This window comes from Pagrus pagrus (genome assembly GCF_965226575.1).
Source record: "Pagrus pagrus genome assembly, chromosome: 19".
Lineage (NCBI taxonomy): Eukaryota > Metazoa > Chordata > Actinopteri > Spariformes > Sparidae > Pagrus > Pagrus pagrus.
This window is the reverse complement of record NC_140203.1, coordinates 22,379,510-22,401,812: the sequence shown is the minus strand read 5'-3', so window position 1 is coordinate 22,401,812 and position 22,303 is coordinate 22,379,510. Positions and strand designations below refer to the sequence as shown.

At 40.5% G+C, this 22,303-nt stretch overlaps 1 protein-coding gene across 5 annotated transcripts in view; it reads left to right on the top strand.

The window, feature by feature from the left end:
• The window catches only part of tjp2a (tight junction protein 2a (zona occludens 2)), a 40,114-nt gene extending 17,908 nt beyond the window's left edge, over positions 1 to 22,206 (top strand). For 3 of the 5 annotated variants that reach the window (XM_084382568.1, XM_084382564.1, XM_084382566.1), the window contains 24 exons: positions 4,179 to 4,232; positions 7,812 to 7,936; positions 8,737 to 8,839; positions 9,083 to 9,857; positions 10,312 to 10,415; positions 11,314 to 11,467; positions 12,737 to 12,848; positions 13,759 to 13,889; positions 13,975 to 14,059; positions 14,204 to 14,354; positions 14,695 to 14,803; positions 15,096 to 15,315; positions 15,625 to 15,812; positions 15,926 to 16,021; positions 16,117 to 16,196; positions 16,276 to 16,486; positions 16,934 to 17,034; positions 17,138 to 17,362; positions 17,493 to 17,597; positions 17,832 to 18,038; positions 18,277 to 18,291; positions 18,513 to 18,590; positions 19,832 to 19,917; positions 20,062 to 22,206. In XM_084382568.1, the coding sequence (XP_084238694.1) occupies positions 4,179 to 4,232; positions 7,812 to 7,936; positions 8,737 to 8,839; positions 9,083 to 9,857; positions 10,312 to 10,415; positions 11,314 to 11,467; positions 12,737 to 12,848; positions 13,759 to 13,889; positions 13,975 to 14,059; positions 14,204 to 14,354; positions 14,695 to 14,803; positions 15,096 to 15,315; positions 15,625 to 15,812; positions 15,926 to 16,021; positions 16,117 to 16,196; positions 16,276 to 16,486; positions 16,934 to 17,034; positions 17,138 to 17,362; positions 17,493 to 17,597; positions 17,832 to 18,038; positions 18,277 to 18,291; positions 18,513 to 18,590; positions 19,832 to 19,917; positions 20,062 to 20,218 (3,672 nt within the window). In that variant the 3' untranslated portion in view covers positions 20,219 to 22,206. The remainder of the gene's footprint in view (positions 1 to 4,178; positions 4,233 to 7,811; positions 7,937 to 8,736; positions 8,840 to 9,082; positions 9,858 to 10,311; positions 10,416 to 11,313; positions 11,468 to 12,736; positions 12,849 to 13,758; positions 13,890 to 13,974; positions 14,060 to 14,203; positions 14,355 to 14,694; positions 14,804 to 15,095; positions 15,316 to 15,624; positions 15,813 to 15,925; positions 16,022 to 16,116; positions 16,197 to 16,275; positions 16,487 to 16,933; positions 17,035 to 17,137; positions 17,363 to 17,492; positions 17,598 to 17,831; positions 18,039 to 18,276; positions 18,292 to 18,512; positions 18,591 to 19,831; positions 19,918 to 20,061) is intronic. The other 2 variants (XM_084382565.1, XM_084382567.1) reach the window with 1 other exon arrangement.
• The last annotated feature ends 97 nt before the right edge of the window (positions 22,207 to 22,303 follow it).

The window sequence follows — 22,303 nt, the reverse complement described above, 5'->3', positions numbered from 1 at the left end:
ATTCCCACCCAAACTGTTACAAACTGCTTTTTAGTGGAGTGGATGCTAAACAAAAAGTAGTGCTGTAAAAAGTACCTAAAAGTCATACTGGAGTAAAAGTAATGTTAAACAACATTATTAAAAGTAATAATCACCCTTGCAAATAGTACTTAGGTAAATTTTTTGGAGTATCTTATATTAAATGTACTTAATTATCTAAAGTCATTTTCTGGAAATGAATGAAATTAAGTATCAAAAGTAAAGTAAAACTAAATTCTACATATATTTTTACATATTTGTACTGTAGTTTGGTTGAGCATTTATCGGCCTGGACAGTTGTCAGGTCCAGTATTCAGTATTTTTCTATATATCTGAATCTGTTTTTTTAAGAAAGTATAACAAGTGAGTTAAGTTTCTTTGTTGTACACACTGGCCATTGAATCCTTATATTATTTATATTGATTTAAGATGATGAAGGTTCTCAGTCATCCAGGTCATGATAATACTAAGTGCTGTATTGTAGGCAACTGGACTTGTTTCAGTTTCTTGAACAAGAAACTTCAAGAAACTGAAACAAGTCCAGTTGCCTACGATACAGCACTTAGTATATTGATTTAAGCATCTTCTACAGTGCATTAAAATTCAATACAATTTCACGAACCAATCAGTCTTTCTTAATTGCTATTGGCATTGGCACTGAAACTAGTACTGAAGAATTTCAGTAATACCAGCTCTCACTATCATAAATGACAAAGAAAAGAGGTAAGTCCTTACATTTAAGAAGCTCCAACCAGAAAATGTTTTTGATATTTGATATTGAAATGATATTTTTGCTTGAAACATAAATGAAATTAATTGTTAATCAGTTTTCTTTTGAACAAGTAATCGACCTCTAACAAAACATGACAATTGTGGATATGAGTTTGGCCATAGCTTGACATTTTATAAGCTGAACAATGAATCAATTAATCCCAAAAACTGTCAGTAGAGGAAATCATGATTAAAAAGATAATATTTAATCCTATCAAGTCTATCAGTAACAACTAATGCAATCAGAGAGGAGAAGAATAAATGAAACCAGTTTTCTGTTTTTCTGTGTTGACTGAGATCTGCCCACGAATGCTTTATTTCTGGCTTTTGAAGAGTTGATTTCGTCTTTCTTAATAATTTGTTTTCCAAGTCACGTCCTGCGAGAATGACCCAGTATTCCAACCTCCCTCCTCATTAGTGAAAATATGTTTGAGTTTTGTTATGTAATAGGCATCACTCAGGAGGCTCAGTCTTATCCAGCAGGCCTGCCTGCGAGCAGCCGTCACAATCATATCACATAGTGCAAGAAGGCGCTCTGATGCAAACTGGGTTGGCCCTGCTTTAAGCACATTCGTAGGCTGCCTTTAAGACATTTATCTGACTTTCATGAGTTAAAATGTTTCTTCTTTCTGCACTTGGTGTTCTCTTCTGCTGCAGTTTTTTTGGTTCTGGTGGAAAGGGAAGTCAAATAAACAAACAGAAGAATTACTGTTTCCTGGTGCTGCTTTTGTTTATCAATGTCACAATTGGTACTAAATACAGGCTATACTGCAAAATATACTAAACCTGACAATTTATAATGTATAGGTTTGAAAGTTGGGATAGTAGTTTTTCCTGTTGAAGCTCCAGTTTGTAATTTAGCCTGACAGGACAAGTGTGTTTGGACAGCAAAATCTAACTAACTAATTGACAGATCTAATGGTTGTCGTTGGTTTTGTCTGTTCTTTATTTATTATCTGGTCTAACTTTTTCAACTTTTTGTACACATTTATGGTAATACTAATTGTCCAAGATGAGGTGAAAAAATTGAAAATCATAATATTCTCTTTGTGGAAAAACATCAAGCCCTCCACCAAATACAGTATGTGCACAAACCCAGGGAAAACACTGGATACAACAAGAACATGATGGTCTTTATAGAGATCCCACTTACATTGTGACCAAAATGTTCATCTTTACATTAGAGCTACCATGATAAGTAAATACAGTGAAACATTAAAAGAAAATGCTTTGCCAAACAGTTCGGTATTCAATTAATTGTTTCAATCATTTTCTCAAGCAAAAATGTGAAGCATTTACATAGTTGTGCTTTTCAAATTATTATCACTTCAACAGTTTTCAGACATGCAGTTTATCCAGCCCTGTTCCAAGCAAAAGTCAAGACAATTTTGTAAACAGATCCTGTTCCTCTTTGATGATATGTTCAAAATGAAATTCTAGAAGGATATTTCAAATTGCAGTGCCAAAACAAGGACTTGATACATTTGCCTGTCTTTATTCAGACACAGTGCTGTTGGCTCCCTGCAGTCTCACTCCTGCTGCTGGTGGTCATCTGGCTTCCCCTTGTAGGCCAGAAGATCAAAAAAGTGGGTTATGATGGGTGAGCTGCCAGCTCGAGTCGTGCCCCCGTTTCACTAAGCCTGGGCATGAGATGTCAGCGGCACACATATTTCACTTTCCACTTTTAGTTACCTAAAAAAACAACTTCAAATCCCCACCATTGTGCTGCCACTAACTCCAATTTGTACTCTGAACACGTATGTTGTTAGTTTGTCTTTGCTGATATGAGTGTCTGATATACGTTACAGTGTGAGCAGACCTCAAGCCAAAAATGTGTCGTATGGTTTGTTGTTGTGATTATGGATGAACACTCTGGCGTTTAATCACGGCGTGCCTGTGCAGGAGTTGGTGTGTCTGTATGTTTACACTGTCTGCAGACGGTGGGATTTGTGCTGAATGTAGGCCAGCAGAATCCCTCTTACGTCAAAAGCAGGCAGGCGGGCAGATGCAGGAAGAGAGCTGCTGGTGGTTGTGCAGCTGTGACCATGGAGGAGGCTGTGGCGCACATCAGTCTGCCAGAGCACCGCTGGCGGTGAACAGGGAGAGACGCAGATAGGAAGAGACGGAGCGCGCCAACGATGAAGACCGTCCTCAGCCTGCACAGGAAATGGGCCCATGCGGTCAAGACCATACGGATCCTTCAGGGACTCGTGAGTGTTGCTACCAGGGCTCGGATGTGATCGGATCTGTGGCAGGCAGCTGAACCTGACTGGTTCTGTAATGGATGAGAGTTTGTGGTTATTTTTAATTGACCTTTTGAGTGTTTCTGAAATAGGTTAAGTTGAGTTGAGTCGAGTCGACTTTGACATGAGGGATCCAGAATTGCAGAAAAGTGGTTTCACAGTCTGAAATATGACTTGTGGTTTTGGAGTTTGGAAATCCACTTTCACTCAGCGTTAAATGAACAAATATTTTTCACAAAAGTTAGTTTGGACTTACGGAAGAGCCCATTGGATTATTGATCAGTCACCTAACAAGAAACTAAAATAAAAAAGAGAAAAAATATGAAATACAACTGCTTTCATTTTCCTAAATGCAAACTTATGGTTGTGTTTCTCTGTTTCACAATATTTAATATTTGTGTTTTTTAGTCGAACAAAATCAGTTTGGACAGCCAGTATTTGTTATTAGTCTTGATAATCAATCAAAGGAATAAGTAATGTTTAGCTGTGGTCCTGGACTCTGCTGAGTTGTCAGTTTGTTGTTGTGGTTGTTATGAGAGTTCAGTAGGTATATATCTTATGCTGGACTTTAGGGCTGCAACTAACAATTATTTATAGTGTTGATTAATCGGTCTGATTATTTTCTTGATTGATCAATTAGTTGTTTGGTCTATAAAATGTCAGAAAATTGTGAAAAATGGCAATCATTGTTTCCGAGAGCCCAAGATGATGTCCTCAAATGTTTTGTTTTGTCCACAACCCAAAGATGTTTCACATTTAAGAAGGACTTTTTCTTTCAAAGTAGTTGGCAATTGATTTAATAGTTGACAACTAATTAACAAACTAACTAATTATCTCAGCTCCAAACTTATGTAACGTATTGGTGGTTTCATGGAGCAGGCTGTAGAGGAAGTGCTCTCATCCTGAATTATTTTTAATTTAACTGAGTTCAACTGCTCTCATCAATATTTCATCAACCTGAGGCAGAAGTTTCTCACTTGTTGTAAAGAGCCCAGCAGAGGACTGTCATTGTTCTCCTGAGAGCTGCTGGTTGTGTAACGACAGCGTAGGCTAATGAACTGGCTCTGTCGTTACATCACGTAATACATTATTAATCTGTTCAGTGAAATGAAACTAACCATGGTAATCTTTCCTCTCTCTGCACAGAACCCGGTCATGGAGGAGACCGTGTGGGAGCAGTACACCGTGACCCTGCAAAGGGTGAGTCCATCTGCACCGAAAACACACCAGATCTCATCTCATTCAGTGTTTTAATTTTAGACATACAACCAGGCTGTTATCCACAGTGCTCCACATGAGGGTTTTTAAACGATTAGTGTGACATGTTGCAGTCAGCTAATATTAAAGAGAGCAAAGAGGGATCAGACTACAGATGTAACAGACATTCCTCTGTCCGCTGAATGAGAGCCACAGTAAACGTATGCAATCATGAAAATGATTTATTTTAATTTTCAGAATTACTATTAATTAGCCTCGTCAGGTGAGCTCCTGAGCTCCTTGTGTGGTGAGAAACGAATGCAGCAGGATCAAATATATTATCTTTTATAGATCTATATATAACTATGATGAACACAGTGAATTATTAAGCAGCTAATGAGACACATATTTCACTCAAACGTGGTAGAGAGCAAATGTCTTTATTGGGCTTAAATTCCAACGTGGACACAAACATGGCTCCAAATGAATGCTAATGTTGTTCCATGTTTGCTCAATGGGCAAATTATAAGGCACTGTTGGCTACAGTTTGCCATATCAGTTTTACAAGTTAGTAATATGTTAATCTTGTGGTTACAGTCAGTTGCATTGCCCCCAGTTGGCCTCAAAATCAATTATTGCAGGTTTAAAGGTAAAATGTGGAATTTTGGTGTTTTCTTTAAATAGTCAGAAGATTGTATAAAGTTTGTTGGGGTTGGGTGCTGCAGGGGGAATTTGGACTCATAACCACAGTATTTCTAAAGTGAAGGCTACAGCCCTGTATTTAATGTGTTCGTGAGATGGGTTACGATGGTTAATTAATAAGTCAGTTCACAGAAACTCCGGTAAAAGTTTTAGTCAGTTATCAAATGACCATTTCTTTGCATGTCATGACTTTCAAAATAATTTTCTTTTTTATTTGAAGTTGATACAAAATGAATACATCCGACTGAGTGAGAAATTGTTGCCTAACTTGTGTGTAAGACTGTGATGGTGTATGACATGGACCCCTACCAAAGCTTGCATGATTTCTTTCTATTTCGTACTAAATATAAACAGGTTTTTCTACATTTAACAAAGTAGGGCTGGGCGATTTGGCCTTAAAATAATATGACAGTATTTTTCTGCTATATCGCGGTAGACAATATATATCTCAATATTTTGAAATCTCCTCAAAAGGCTTAAGTGATTAAATCAAATATCATATTTTTAATTAAATTCCTCCATATTGATAGTGCAACAATATTATTCTTAATAATAAACAGTCTAAACTGGCAGTTGTTTATGTTTTAGGAAATCTATTTGATCAAATTAATATACAAGATTATGAATCTGACCAGACATTCAGTGCCAGCTTTCAATACTCTGTGCTACTGACACATTCTAGTTCACGGTAGCGATAATCACTGGTTACATTCATGTTGTATCTCTTGATTCACATCTCTCCACCAGCCAAGTAAACTGGCTTCTACACTGTTGTTAATGTTAAACACGTGTATGACTGTGTGAGCAGAGCAAACCAGTTGAGCTTAGGTAATCATCCTGATGAGCTCATTGTCTCGTGCTGAGGTTCACTGGAGCCAGAAAAGCAGATTTACTGCAAAAAGGTCCTCTGCCGCAGGCTTGTGACCCCAGAGTCTCCACCCCGTCACAGCCAGCTGTCGCAATTTGCTCCGTACATCCACTTTTTATTCTCTTCTGCCATTTGTTAACCAAATGTTTTTTCAATATCTTGCCTCTGCTACTGCCTCTATACTTAAGAACACCTGGAATGATTAAAGGAAAGTAAAAAATCCATCTGTAAAAGTCCTTCCACGAGTTTGAAACTCAACATGCATGTTAATATTCATGACATAAAATAACAAATAATATTCAGGATGTGTCACATTCAGCATAATGGTGAAGTGAATATGGTAGAATGTAAAATAAACAAAAATGTACCTTTTTAAAAAATTCTAGATGTAAACATGCATATGGTTATCGTAACTTTTCAACAACAGAGACGACTTAACATTACAAAGACAACGACATATTTTGGTTGTGTTACCTATTTCAACATGGTTCAACTGATTTACGATCACTTAAAATGTGGGGTTGAATAAACTCTTTTGTGTGTACTGCACAGTCACATGACCAAATGTCAACACTGAGGAACGGAGAGGTAGCAAAGCAATCAATTTGGGCAGAAAAAATAATATCTATAGGCTATATTACTCCTCAAAAGCACTTCATAAATGCTGCGGCTGGGCAACAAAGTCAAATATCATATTTTTAAGCATATACCTCAATATCAATATTGCGACAATATTGTAGATAACTGTTGGTAGTTTGCCAATTTTTTAACACAGTGATATTTTTTATAAATAATTGTCAGTGATGTGGATATAATGACAAAGTGGGTAAAGACAAGTATACTGCAATACTACAGAATCACTGCTCTTCAAAAATAACAGTACGTAGAGTACTTGAATAATCATGCACAGGAACACAAACACACACACACACACACACACACACACACACACACGCATGCACGCACTCCAACACCATAACATTCATACCATTAAATCCCATCATCTCCTGCCTCAACCAGTAGTAGAAACAATAATGTAACACAGTGGCTTTTACAGGTTTTGCTGCCAATTCTCACTAAAGCAGTGTGTTGATGTTCCTGCTTCTTTAACACAGTTGAAAAACTACACACTGTTTTTTGTAATCTCTGTTCTCCCTGGCTCTTAAACCTTTTTAAAAATCTGTTCATGTCAAACATGTTTTTTTTGTCAAGTCTAAAAACTCAGCTCAGATCATGAAAAGTTGACATTTTGGAGACATCTGACAGCAACGATCTGTTTTACCGTTCAAGTTTCTTCCAAAGTATTTGTTTATTATTTGATCACATCAAAAGAAATCAATATTTAAGAATGATGTCTGCTGTCTTCAAGTCTTCTTCCCTTGTGTTCCTTCATTTTTACCTCGGTTTGTTTCTCTGCTCGTGCTTTCTCCCTCCCTCTGCCTTCGCGGCCATCTGCTAGAGACAGAGGGAAGAGTAGAATTGTGTGGGCTTCTTTTTTTTTAAGTACAGATGGAAGGGAGGGGATAAAGAGACAGGGTCATCAAATCTCTGACCTAATCTCATCTGGGCGAACTGGAGCAGTGGCAGGTAGAATCATTCAAATCCGAAACATGCTGCGAAGGAAGCAAGGAGCCTTTTTAAAACAGAGTTGTTTGGGCTTGTTGACATACATTCAACACTGTTTTTATTTTAATTTACAGTCGCAGTGCTCATACACACTTCCAATTATTTTGAAGCCAAAGGATTCGCATCGTTGTTAATCACACACGATGCTACAGAAGATGAACATGTAGGCGCTGAACTGCTGCATAGTCATACATGACTCCAGTATGCACAACTGTAATCACAATCTGAGCCAAAATCCCTTTAATCGCAATGTACAATACACATGCAGTCATGATGATACAGTGTGAGCTGACCCACACCGCAGGGATTACAGGACACACACACACTGACACACAGAATAGACAAAGACTCGACGTGATTTAAATGTTGTATTTTTCTGTTCTCAGGATCCAAAGATGGGCTTTGGCATCGCAGTGTCCGGGGGGCGGGACAACCCCAACGAGGAAAGTGGCGAGACGTCCATTGTGGTGTCCGATGTCCTGCAGGGAGGACCTGCTGACGGCCTGTTGTTGTGCGTACTGTTGTTGGTCATAATTTTGGTCATTGGTTAAACACGACTTTATTGACAACCAAGACAACTGTTATTTAGTGAGGATAGATACTGTCAGATGCTTTGTTTAAACACAACAATTTACCTGTCTTTAAAAAATGTTGTACTTTTCAGGTTTCATTCAACAGGGGTATTACTTAACTATGGCCCCTTGTAGAGATTTTACTGCCCCTTTTTAATATTCCTGTATGTGTTTGATCATGATGGACAAAAAAAATTATCAGGACCATTTTATTGTAAATAACAGACAGTATTTCATTTATAGGATTTATCCATAATCTTCCACAAGGTGCTGTTTTACGACATACTGAATTATTAAACAACATATCCTTGATAGGGGACTTGATCCATATCGCCCACACTAACCCCTTTGGAATAGTTCTCCACAACAAACCTATGACTCATTTGATCAATCAGTCAGTGTAATATTTTTTATTAACTTTTATGTGACAACCGACAACGAGGATTATTTTAGTGATTAAAAAACAAATCAAAGCTGTCTGGCATATTTTTATGGCTCAAAAGATTTATTTCCTTATTTGCAGTGGTCACATTTAATTTGGTAAGGCTCCAAGCAATTGGCTGAACAGATACAAAGCCAGTAGTGTTCTATATGTTGCTCTAGGTTCATATGAAAATATAAAATCACATATAAAAGTTATGTCTCTATTTTGGGATTCACATTTAGCAGCCTGAGAATACCTTAAATAACTGTTTTTAAATTTAGCATGTCAAACTCACATCAACGTGTTTGTGTTTAGTGAGAATGACCGAGTGGTGCAGGTGAACGCCATCCCCATGGACGGGGCCCTCCACACCTTCGCTGTCCAGACCCTCAGGAAGTGTGGCAAAGTTGCAAAAATAGTAAGTAAAGCCTTTGCTTTGTTGTTGGAAACGTATTCTTGTTTTGTTACCGAGTTCATGGAGACTTGGAAAAGTTATCACATATATTGATCGCTCTCTCGCTCCATGTGTATCATCGCTGTCTCTGTCATTTTAGCACCAAGAAAGGCTACAAACCCAGAAATATATTTTATATAAAGAATTAGGATTTATTGATTAGTTTTTTGTTGTTAATGAAGAATTCTTTGTCTTGTTTATCAACAGACAGTCAAGAGGCCCAGGAAGGTCCCAGTCAATCTGCTGAACCGACCCCCCTCACCTGATGACAGAGTCTTCAACAATGACTACAATGACGATTACAACTACGATCAGGACCGCCGCAGTGTGTACAGCGGCCGGAGTGGCGGCGGGCGGGACCACAGCCTGGAGAGGGAGCGTGGCGGAGGAGGCTACATGGATTCTGGCTATCACACACGTGAGCGAGACTATGACAGGGACTATGACCGGCGGGAACGTGGCAGGAGCATCGAGAGAGACCTGAGCCCAGACCGGCAGTACAGGAGAGACGGCAGCAGAGGTCGCACTTTGGACAGAGAGCGCAGCCCGGAGCGCCCCTACAGGGGGGACCCCACACTCGGCCGTGACTACAGCCCAGACAGAAGGTATCGCAGCGAGCGTGCATTAGACAGAGACCACAGTCCTGATCGGCGTTATCGCAGCGAACGAGCCCTCGACAGGGAGCACAGTCCAGACAGACGCTACCGCAGTGAGCGAACTCTGGACCGCACCAACAGCCCAGACCTGCGCCACAGCCCAGCTCGAGGCCGACGTGACCTTAGCTTTGAACGAGGACGTGACCGCATCCCCAGTGACCCAAGGAAGTACGAGGAGCCGCTGAAGCGGAGTGGGAGCAGAGACCGCCTGGAACGCTCGCCGTCACCTGCCGCCTTGCCCATCCCTCTGCCCCGCCCCGCCCGGGACCTGGAACCACTGGAGAAACCCCTGAATGTGCTGCTGCTGAAGAACCGGCCCAATGAAGGTTAGAAACCAACAAACCTTTTTACTAGTTTCTATTGTTGAGCTGTCAGACTCCATTCTGTCAAACAAATTATATACTTGGAAGTTTCAAAATTTTAAATTACCAAAGATTCAGAACTGAAGCGTAAAGTAAGAACACTATTGTATTTAACAAACGAAGGCAAGTTCCCAGGTGTTAAAGAACATGCAAGGACTTGCACTAAATAAATTCTGTTAAACATTGTTATTTTCATTTACTGTGAATCAGTAACTGACTGATCAAGAATAAGTAAACAAGAATACGAGTTAGATCAGACATCCGATGCCAGCTTTGCACATTTAACAATTTTTTTGTTATACTACCAATTTTAAAACCGATGACTCCAGCAAGAGCAAAAAACAAGTGATAAATAGGTGTATATCCTGTTTCTGTGTTGGTACCACGCAAGATGATTCTTTTTTACCATCTTTTCCAGAGTATGGCCTTCGTCTGGGCAGTCAGCTCTTCATCAAAGAGATGACCAACACAGGACTTGCCAGCAGAGATGGGAATCTGCAGGAAGGAGACATTATATTAAAGGTAGGGTCAAGGTTTTCCCTCAACCATAAAGCTTTGCCTGAGAGTAGGGTGCATAAGTCATATTATTTAATTGATTAAACTCTCTTTTTTTGTTTAATATTTTAGTCCTCTTGAAGCACCAATGTGTAGAATTCAGTGGAATATATGGGCAGAAGTGGAATATAATATTTTGTATGATTTCAGTATTGTTTAATCACCTGAAACAAAGAATTGTTGTGTTTTTGCTACTTTAGAATGAGTCTTTTATATCTAGAGGTGGTTGTCAGTGGTGAGTCCACCAAGTTGCACCACCACGTTTCTAAAGTAGCTTAGAACAGACAAACAAAACACTCACTCTACAGAGGGCTTTTAACGTTTAGCAGCCACTATAGGTGAGTGGAGGGAAGGGTATTCAGTTGGTTGCATTCTGCAACCTCAACACTAGATACTGCTAAATCCTGCACACTGGACCTTTTAATGGTTAAAAAATAGTGAAAATACCCAGAACAAGTGTTAAGAGGCCCAAGTGATGTTTTCTGGGATCTTGTCTGAAAAAAGTCAACGATATTCAATTTACAGTGATGTAAAACAGAAAAAAAGAAGCACATCCTTGCATTAGACAAAGCTGAACAAATAAAAATAATTTGCAGCTTTGCATACCAAATTATCAATTTGATTATTAAAATGAAATAACTTTAATAGTTGAAAAACATGACAATCAGTTAAATGTTTTTATTTAACAGCCACATCTGAAATCTGTTTCCAGCCATAAATTAGAAGGATGAAAGATATCTTCTCAAAGATTTTTATCATGATCAGTCTCTCTCCACAACAGTACTGTTTGAATCCTGCACAGGGCTTATACTGTTGCATTGTTTTTTTGCAGCACATTGATAAACATCTCCTCTCTTTCTGTCAGATTAATGGTACGGTGACAGAGAACCTGTCGCTGAGCGACGCAGGGAAGCTGATCGAGAAGTCTCGCGGGAAGCTGCAGCTGGTGGTGCAGAGAGACAAACGGCAGGTGCTGATCCGAGTCCCCCCGATGGTTGACAGCGACTCGGAGCTCGATGGTGAGAGATACTCGAAAATGAAAAGCAGCAGGTCCTATCCAGTGTAAAGAAAAACTGGCGAGTGGCCGCCATCATCACATATAAACCCACTGTGTATGAAATTCATATAAATCAACTGTGGAAACATTGTTGCTGTTGTTGTTGTTGTTGTTGTTGTATTTGTCCTCCAAACCTGTTTTCCCTTCATAAAATAAAGGTTTTACTCACACATCAGTATTTAGTTTTATTTGATTATTAACCATTAACCAGATACTTGAGTATTTAATGTGTACAAATACTTAACAAAGCAGAACCACCACTATGAACTAACCAGAGACTCACCAAACCATCATCATTGTTCCTCCACCAATGATTACTCACTCCTTTATACCTGGTTTTAGTGTCACATGACCAGATGGCACGCTGTGATTGGTTGGGACCAATCTAGATAAGTGGTGTGAGTGGATTGTTTACCGACCAAATGTTTGCAGGGAGGGTGGGGGGGTAGCCAGAGGACTTGTGACCCACTTTGTATGGTTTTGGGTGTGCGTTTGTGTGCGTGTGTGTGTGTGTGTGTGTGTGTGTGTGTGTGTGTGTGTGTGTGTGTGTGTGTGTGTTTGTGTGTGTGTGTGTGTGTACGTGCATGCGTGCGCATGCATGTGTATGTGTGAAAGTCCTCACTCGCCTCAGGCAGGGTGATCTAATCTGGCATCATAATCCTACCACTGGATATGACAGAATTTCATTATGTTAAGGTTCGCACCGCAGCAGGCCTCTGGTGCATGCCGTCCAGCATCCCTCTCTGTAACCATCTGTGAGAACAATAGGGCCTGATTGAGTGTGCGTGACTGTGAGTGAGGATTTTCAGCTCGGCAAGGTTCAAATTACCTGAAGTGCATCTCCCTCATTTTGCTCTGTAGTCGTATTGCCATGCTTCATCAGTCCCGCCATGTTAAAATGCATGAAAACATCATTGTCCTGTTAAGTTTCAGTGATCTTTGCCAAGATCCCTGGAGCATAATTACTGCATGCACTCCACTTTGTGTCATAATGTGACCTTTGTTTGTCTGTGTGCACATTTCTGTTTCCATGACCCATGGGGCATTTAAATATTAAATACAATTTTCACAATATAATTTTTTAGAAAAGCAGGCACATCAAGGAGAAATGTAACATGTGATTTTTCCAGACATGTTTTCAGTTTTTATTACCTGAACATGAAGACAACGGGGAACCTAAAATTTTGTTCAGAATGATATTTTTCTGCCCGTTTGTTGTTTTGCATTGCAGATATCTCAGAGATCGAATCGTACCGCTCCTACTCTCCACAGGACGACAGGCGGGGCCACCACTCCGACCTCTCCTCCCACTCCTCCAATGAGAGGCTGAGAGATAAGCCCAGGTAAGATGTCATTTGATTTTAAAGCCATGGGAAGGAATTAGTTCCTCCCCTAAAGATTTAATTCCTTGATTGTTTTATTGGGTTCAGGATCTTACAGAAATTTGAAACCCATCTTTAGATGATCAAAGCCAGCTTTACTAAGACGTCCTCAGTGCTTTATTATCTGTGTGTAGTTAAATACAGCAGAAAATCAGGATAATGCAGGATTATGTTGATTAAAGCCTCATGAAGCTTAATCAGTGGATGCATAGAAATTCCTCCTCAATGATTTAATGTGATGGACTACGTGCCGGAACGTTTAAATTGTCTATATATTTTTTTTTCACCAGTCTTTTTACATTTATCTTGATCACCTTTTGAGAGGAAGTTTCGAAGTTCAGGTTTGGGGGGTTGATAACATGCAGCAAAGTTCCCCAGCTAAACTGACATTTTGTGAGGATATTTGCAGGTACTTAGAAGGTCTTAGACTGTCTTGAATTTGAATTTGTGAGGTCTAATTTCAGTTATCCATCTTTAAGTTTCTTTTCGTCAAAATTAGTCGAGCTCTTCTCCCTGAGCCCACATTGCTGAAGTTAAAATCTTAAAACCTACTGAACCTTCTTTATATTTTCACTTACCTGTTGGCAAAATATAGATTAATCTGAATTACTGTGAGCCATATTCCTTCATAAAACCGATCGCTGCACAGGACCATGTGTTGTATATACTACATACCTTGATACTTGGCTGCAGTGCTTGAATAAGAGAAACAGGATTTGTCCAAACATCTGCATTAAATGTATTTAAAATTATCTCAAACAGGTTGTAAAAGGCATTAATTTAAAGTGCATGATAACCTGTAGACAGCCTGTATGTGGTCACCAGAATGATTAAATATTTTTTCTGATACTTGAACTTGTGATATCTCCAGAGAGGACCCGCCCAACAGGCTGGCAAAAATGGGCGCCATGGCGACACCGTTCCGAGCTCCTGACAGAGCTTTAGAAGACACGCTCCCTTTACCGACAGAGAGGGAGGAGCCTCGAGCAGAAACACCACCAGGTAAACACTAAATTACATATCAATCACCAGTTTTGAGTAGATGTAAATTTGAATGCTGTAACATGTTTCTTTTCTATTTCTGCAGTACCATCGCCCATTGTAGCCCCAAAGGTTCATGCTCCCCCCAAGGTGCCAGTGAAGCCAAGCATAGAGGACCAGGACATATATGGGTCAGTATATAACAAAAAGTAATTCCGGGTCACACTGTTTAGATTTTTGACCACCCATCAGTTTGATCAGCTCAGAATTGTTTAGGAGTTTCTTTGTTTTTATTTCCTTTGTTGTGACTGTGAAATCTTGCATCCATCGTCCAGGCCGAACACAGTGATGGTGCGTTTCCAGAAAGGTGACAGCGTAGGTCTGAGGCTGGCAGGGGGAAATGATGTCGGTATCTTCATCGCTGGCGTTCAGGAAGACAGCGCAGCTGAGCAGGAGGGTCTCCGCACTGGAGATCAGATAATGAAGGTGAGACTTCTTGTATTCCACATAAAATACATGTGGATAAAACATTCAGGTGACTCGACAGCACAAGACATAATTTGTTAATCAGGATCCCCTTTAGACTCTTATCAGGTTGCAGGTGCCTTTGCTTGAAGACAAAAGACATATACAAGAAAGGCATACTTAAAGTTATGTAACAACACTAAGTTTCGATCTGGCCTTTAACTTTAACTGATGACTGTGTGTTGTGTCTCAGGGTTCATCGGTTCAAGATGGGCTCAGTCGAGGAGTAATCCATCCTTTGTCTATTTTATACAATACCACTTTTTGTAATAGTGTTTCTTGTCTGTCTTGACTGTTTCAGGTGAACAACATGGACTTCAGGGGCATGGTGCGTGAGGATGCTGTCCTCTACCTCCTGGAGATTCCCAAAGGAGAAGATGTAACCATTCTTGCTCAAAGCAAACCTGAAGGTACTGTTGTGTAAATACAATGGCTGCTAATAAAACTAATACAAATATTAATTGCTGTTAATAGCAAAATGTTTAAGAACGTATGATAAATACAGCAAAACGTGCTAAAATATTTTAACCCCACACTTAAGTTGACAAACTCCAGTGTCTGCACTCTACACTCAACTTAAACAAAGGCTGAAACAAATTTAATGTCTTTTTGCCATTCAAATAAAGTCCAAATAAAGGGGCATAATCAATGTGGATAAACCCAGATTGACGTGTTCTTTTTTAAATTTGTTTTCTGTTTCAGTGTACAAGGACATTTTAGCATCTGGCAGAGGTGACACCTTCTTCATCAGGACCCACTTTGAGTTTGAGAAGGAGGCTCCTCAGAGCCTTCCTTTCAGCAGAGGAGAGATCTTCAAAGTGACAGACACACTTTATGATGGCAAATTGGGTAACTGGCTGGCAATCCGTTCTGACAAAGACAACCAGCTGATGGAGAAAGGAATCATCCCCAACAAGAGCAGGTGTGTGCAGGGGTTGTGGCTTTAGCAGTTATGTATATAGGGTAAATTTTTTGTTAAAGTGATTCGTATAATATGTGTGAAGCTGTAATATTAGTATCGGCCATGCTGGAAGAGATTCCAGTCATTTTCTGGCTTTGAAGCAGCTGGCAACTGCTGAATTCTCTGATCAGCTCTGTAGTTCAGCCCAGCTCAGTTCACCAAGAGTCATTCCAAATCATTAAGCATGGAAAATTTAGCATTAATTAAAAAAGTTAGAATTGGTTATGAGACATGATGCTGACTAAGGCTCGTTTTTATTTTGTCTCACAGAGCAGAGCAAATGGCCAACGTCCAGAATGCCGCCCGGGCAGCATCAGGTAACGACAGAGGAGACTTCTGGAGGCTGAGAGGTCAAAGGGCAGCGAAGAAGAAAGACTTACGCAAGAGCCGCGAGGACCTGAGCGCTGCTCCAGTCACCACACGATTCCCCGCCTACGAGAGAGTGGTCTTACGTGAAGGTACCCGAATCATTTATCCACTGGCCACACTGCAGTTTCACATAGAATATGTTTTGATTGTTTGTCCTGTATACTTGTGACTAAATTTGTATCCTGTTTGATGTTTCATTCAGCCGGTTTTAGGAGACCTGTGGTGATATTTGGGCCCATTTCCGATGCAGTGAATGAAAAACTGGCTAATGACATGCCGAACGAGTTTGTCATCGCCAGTAAGTGCTTACATCATACAGTGTTGTATAACATATATAGATGTAATGTACTCTTGAATGACTGCATTGTAACATAATTCTTTTCCCATTTGCAGAAACGGAGCCTAAGGATGCAGGAAGTGAAAAATCCTCTGGAGTGGTGAGACTAAACACCATCAGACAAATCATTGAACAGGTATGGTACACTAGAAAAAAAAGCAGCTTCATGAAAATACTGTTACATCATGTAATACTCAACCACCCCGTTTCCTCAGGATCGTCACGCTCTATTGGATGTTACTCCTAAAGCTGTAGACACTCTGAACTACACCCAGTGGTATCCCATCGTCATCTTCCTGAACCCAGACAGTAAGCAAGGCGTCAAGGCCATGAGGAACCGCCTGCTACCTGGATCCAGCCGCAGCGCACGCAAACTGTATGAGCAGGCCGTCAAGCTGAGGAAGACCTGCTCACACCTTTTCACTGGTGGGTTTTATTATGAAAGTGGCTGTCACTCCAAAGCAGTAATGACAATAAATGCAAATGTATTGTTGAAAAGTTGACCAAGATTTCAAGACTGCAAAAAGTACCAATGTGTAAGTAAAATTAGGCTATTAAAAGTAAAAAAGTGGAAAAATGGATGATGAAATAAAAAATAAGGCTAACCTTCATAACATGTTTTTTAAAAAACATTAGTTTTAATAAAGGATGCAAGAGATAGGTGAATCCTCAGGCCTTCAACTGTAACATTGTTGGACTTTTTTAGAAAAGGATCAAAATAGATATAGCAGAACCCAAGATATCATGTTTTATATCATGCATATGCATTCTTGTCCCTTTACCCACATTTCACACAACTGACCTCTGGTGACTCGTTTAGATTCACACTGATTAACTGACATTGTTTGCTTGTTTGTCTTTGTGCACATTTAGCGAGTGTCGACCTGAACTCGGCCAATGACGCATGGTACGGCAGCGTGAAAGATTCCATTCAGGAGCAGCAGGACAGAGCTGTGTGGGTGTGTGAGGGCAAGGTGAGTCTTATTATCTGTGTGTGTCACACATTTTTCAAACGAATACAAAGTATGTAACTCTGTGATCCAGTACTGAGTCTGTATCGTGACTTTCTTTCCTCAGTTGGATGGTTCAGAGGAGGACCTGGATCTCCATGACGACCGCATGTCCTACCTATCGGCGATGAGCGCTGACTACCTGAGCATGGACAGCCGTCTGACCAGCGACTACGAAGACACAGCGGACGAGGGCGGGGCTTACACTGACAACGAGCTGGACGAGACATTGGACGAGCCGCAGCCGGTGTCGGCCATCAGTCGATCATCAGAGCCCGTACTGCCAGATGAGGTGGGAGAGCCTGCTGCTACTGTATATACCCTTTAACTCTCACCACGGTTGACTTGCTGTCAGTTTTGAAATTTGTGTTGCGTAATCTGACCCTGACACCTCCTGTGTACGTGTGCGTGTGTGTGTGTAGAAGCCTCACCCTGAACCCCGGGCTCGTATGAGGAGGTCAGGGAGCAGAGAGGTGCTGAACAGAGAGCCCAGCCCTCCCCCTTCGTTTGTCCCTGAACCCCCGAAGGTGAGATCCTCCCCCTGCCTCCTCCCCGTAAACTCTTCATAACTTCTCTCTGTCTACCGTCTGTACTGTATGGCTGTAAGGTTTGAATCCTTTGACTAGACTTTAAGATGCTCACAAGTTTGAACACGTTTTAATTTAAAGGAGTGCGATGCCATCCTCACCAAAACCCATCCTGCAGCTAAACAAAGTTTTCAATTGGTCCAGTATGTAATGCACAGTCCTCTCCTGTGACAGGTGCGGGCTCAGACTCGGACTGACTCAACGCGGAGCTATGACTCACACTCCAGCAGCACCATCAGCAGTGACGCAGCAGGTGGAAACAGGCCGCTTCCCCCTCCCGTGGCCCTGAAGCCCAGCCTCAACCGTCTGAACCAGTCATCAGAGGAGCAGAGCCCGGGGAAGGAGGAGCAGGACCCCGCCAACAAATCCTTCCTGGGCAAGGTTAGTGTCATCATTATTTCTTTGTTTGGTGCAGTTTTAGACAAACAAAGTAGTTCCTGTTCTGGACTATTAAATCTCACATTTCCACAAAGTACTCTTTAAGTGACATTTCTTCTGGCTCATCTGGCATTTAGACTGTTTTTCTGATGTTCAAGACGAAAAGCCTTTATCCAGTTATTAAATGATTTTTATTCCACTTTCTTCCTCCTTTGCTTTCTTTGCTTCTAATATGAAATAGAGAATGGGTGACCAGGTAACTGAGTGTGTCTCCATTCGTCTTGCCTTCCTTTAAAATCATAACTACTCATCATCCATCATAATGGTGTTCTGCCGTCTTCATTTCACTGAATTATCATAAAACAATGTTTCATTTGATGGTCACCTTCATATGAACCATGTCATGTGAATGTGCACTATATACTGTGACTCATCAAAAACTGGAACGTTAATTAAAGTTTCTTTCTTCCCTCCTAGATTAAAGCTTTTGAGCAGATGGACCACCTGGCCCGGGCTCAGAGGATGCTGGAACTGCAAGAGGCAGAAAATGCTCGAGTCAGTGCTGGTTTTACTCTTATTAGGGCCTGAAGCAGCTCTGAGCTGCTCTGACCTCATCCTTCATGTGGACTGTGGCAACACAACAGACGTAGAGATTAGCAGAGGATTGCAAAGAATATCTTTTAAATGTTCATTTTTAAATACTCAATGAATTCACATAAGAATAAAATGTAAACACTGTAACCCTGAGGTGTCATCCTCCCTCCATGTCAACAGTTTGGGTCATTTGAAAACTTACAGGGACAGTTCACCCCAAAATCAATTGATCGATTGTTTGGGTGTTAGTTGCAGAGCTTTAGAGATGTCAGCCCTCTCTCCAATATAATGGAACGAGATGACACTCAGCTTTGGGTGCTCAAGCACCAAGAATAACCTGGTTGCTCAAGATAACCCACACACTTTGTTGTGAGCAGTTTAATGTGGGAACTATTTCCTTTCTACCAAACTACACTCACAAATGGTTTGTGAGTGTAGTTTGGCAGAAAGGAACTGCAGCTACTCATGGACGAGAAGCTAATGCTTGTGACAACGCTGGATGTAAACACTAATAGTGTCAGCTACCTTATCATCCAAGAGTAGATGCATGTTTCCTTCTGTGTGTTAATATGGAGTAGTTTGGTAGAAAAAAACTTCCTGCATGAAACTGCTCAAAACAAGGTCTGTGAGTTATATTGAGTAACCAGGTCATGGTTTCTGTATAGAGACACTGTTGATGAGTATTTCAAATGTTCTTTTGTTGCTTTGAGCACCACAAGCTTAGTGCCATGCTATATTATATTCGAGAGAAGGCAGACATCTCTATGGCTGTTACATCCAGAACTCTGCAACTCACAGCAAAACAACCTAGATGGATACAGTATATAGCACTACTGGTAATAGGAAAAATGTGTGTATTTGATTTTGGGGTGAACTGTCCCTTTTCTAGGATTTTTTTCCATAGTCTATCTTAAATAAAAGCCCAAAAGTACACGAAGAGAGTCAATATTTGCTGGAATTATTCCTTCTGCGTATACTGGCCCTTAAACAACAAGCAACCAGTAACTTTTCCAACGTACATGTGAGCATGTGAGTATTGCTTAAAAAATGTGACAGTCATTTAAGTAAAGAGAGTCGGAGAGAGCTGAATAAACACTTGTAGCCTCGTGGGGCCTGTGTAGAGTTAGGGTATCTTGTGGTGTGTTTATTATAAATGTTGTATTAGTTCTGACATATCTGGGTCTGCTCTTCTCTCTGCACAGTTGGAAATCGCCCAGAAGCACCCAGACATCTACGCCGTCCCGATGAAACTGCCAAAACCCAACCTCAACCGTCCTCAGCCAATAGGGTGAGAGCTTCACCCTTCTTTGTAGCACTGTCAAAATGATGTATGTGTATTGATATGTTGTAGGTTATTAAAGTTTGGTCTTACGAAAGAAAAAGCTAAACCTCTGGATCGTTGCTGTGTCTGTGTGTGTTTTCGTGTACCCAGTTCCAGCTCCAATCCCGAGCATCAGACTCCCTTCAGGCCACCGTACTCTGAGAGCAGAGGACACGAGGACGAAGAGGCCGAGTACCGCAGACAGCTGGCCGAGCAGACCAAGAGAGGATACTACAATGCTCAGAAATACAAAGACACTGAGCTGTAAGCCGGGGAACCAGGAAGTGATGTCAAACAGACAAACAGCGTTTGTTGCCTTGGTAACAGCTCACGCAGCTCTACCTTGATGTAAACTCTCCGAACTTTGTTTGTAGATCTTGAAAGATGTCACCACTTTTCATTACTGTCGTCTCACTACTGTACATGTTGCCCTCACACAAGTTCATGCCGGCGACACACACAATAGTCTTAGGAAGAGTGTGTTGGGTAAGTGAAACCATCACTAGTCCTACACAAAAAAATGGCTGATTCTTCTGATGTAACTTCACACAGACCAGATATTTCATTGTATATATTGTTTGGATGTGTCTGAAGAGATTTTTGTTACAAGTGAGGTTTTGTTTCCCCCATTACACAAACAAATAGCCTCAGGTTTGGTCTCACATGCATTACCATTGCAGTGGAGTCACTCAGCATGTTTTTCTGAAAGATAAATACCCAGAGATTTTTAAACAGTAAGTTTTATGTATATTTTAAAGTATTTCCAGAATCCATAAACTCTCTTCTCATCATCTGGAAAAAAGTTTCCTCCTTGGCAGAATTTCCTTGCTAATGTAAACCCACCATGACATCACCCATAGGTTTGTGGGCGACCATTTTGAAGTTTTGAGTTTGGCATTACTGCTGTCGCCATCTTGTTTTTAAAGTGACCATATTTGGACAACATGGTGTAGTTGGAGAGGATATCCTGATGGATCTTACTGAAAGGCTGATTCACAAGGCAGCCACACCCTAAAGAATACTCTACTTCTTTATTGTCTATTTTACTCTAAATGGGACCATAATTTACTAAATGAACATCATGATGTATTGAAGAAAGAAAACTAATGATTGAGACCATAAACTCATAAGGAAACTGTGTACTGAGGTATCAAATCCAGTGAGAAGTAGGGTCATTTTTTCATAAGCTTGCATACAATCCGACTTGTTTTGAAACCAATGACTATGAGAGAGAATGCAGGTTTAATGCTCAAAAACCTATGTAAAGTAACAGTATAGACACAACTTCTCGTACAAACTGAGTGAGGACACATGGCCTGCTATTCCAGCTACTGTCTAAGTTTTATTTTGGAAAGAGTCACAATTTGGGAAACAGGTTAAAAATCTTCATCACTCAACAGATGAAATAATTTCCGAAGAGGATTCTGGAAATGTCTTTATTCATCTTGGTTTTTAAAAGATGGGCAAGTGTTTATTTTCAGAATAACAGACTCTTACTTCTGTTACTGGCCTGTAATGATAATGCAGGAGGCAGAAACTGGAGCTAATTAACACCAAGCTGCAACCAAACCATAGATATAGGACCGTAGGCTGTGTACAGTATCTGGCAGTTTTGTGTGCCTCCAACGTTCTGGCTCATTTGTACAAGAATAGTGTGAAAATCCATCCGTGTGTCTGTGTAGGTTATACACAGGTCAGCAGCTGCTCCGTTAGTCCTCCTTTTCTTATCACCCTGCTGCAGAGTCTCCTCTGATTTACTGTACACCTCTACATTCCTGATTCAACATTTGTATATACACTGCACTGTGTAATATGTGTGCACTCTGTGAAGCAGCATATGTTCAAGTGCCTTGTAGCTCTTATGTTAGCAACGAGCAGTGTTTGTGAGTGCAAAAGATGTCAACACCTGCTGTTTTCGGTTTAAAAAAGAGGATATTTTCAGTGCATTCTGACCACTACACTTTTGTCAACAGTGACAACAAACAAGTTGTAGATTTTATCAAACTAACAGAAGCAAATTTCTTTCACCAAAGAAAAATCCTGGAGATGCAAAGTCGTAACTATGAGACACCGAAGGATCTCATAAATGCAACATGAGTTATAAAAAATTACAACATATGGAAGTCATAATTACAAGATAATGTGTCCTTCGAAAAATGCAATACATTTCCATAAGTTAAGGTTGCGGAGGTGCCTGTGAAGCATTTTTGTATTGAAGCGAGGTGGAACAGACGGAGCAGAGAAAAGACTCACAGATTTCACTGGAGTTCGATTTAATGGATGCTGCGCAGCATAAACCTGATGTTTCTGACCGTTTGTATGTTTGTCTTTATCTGCTGCTCACAACCAGAGA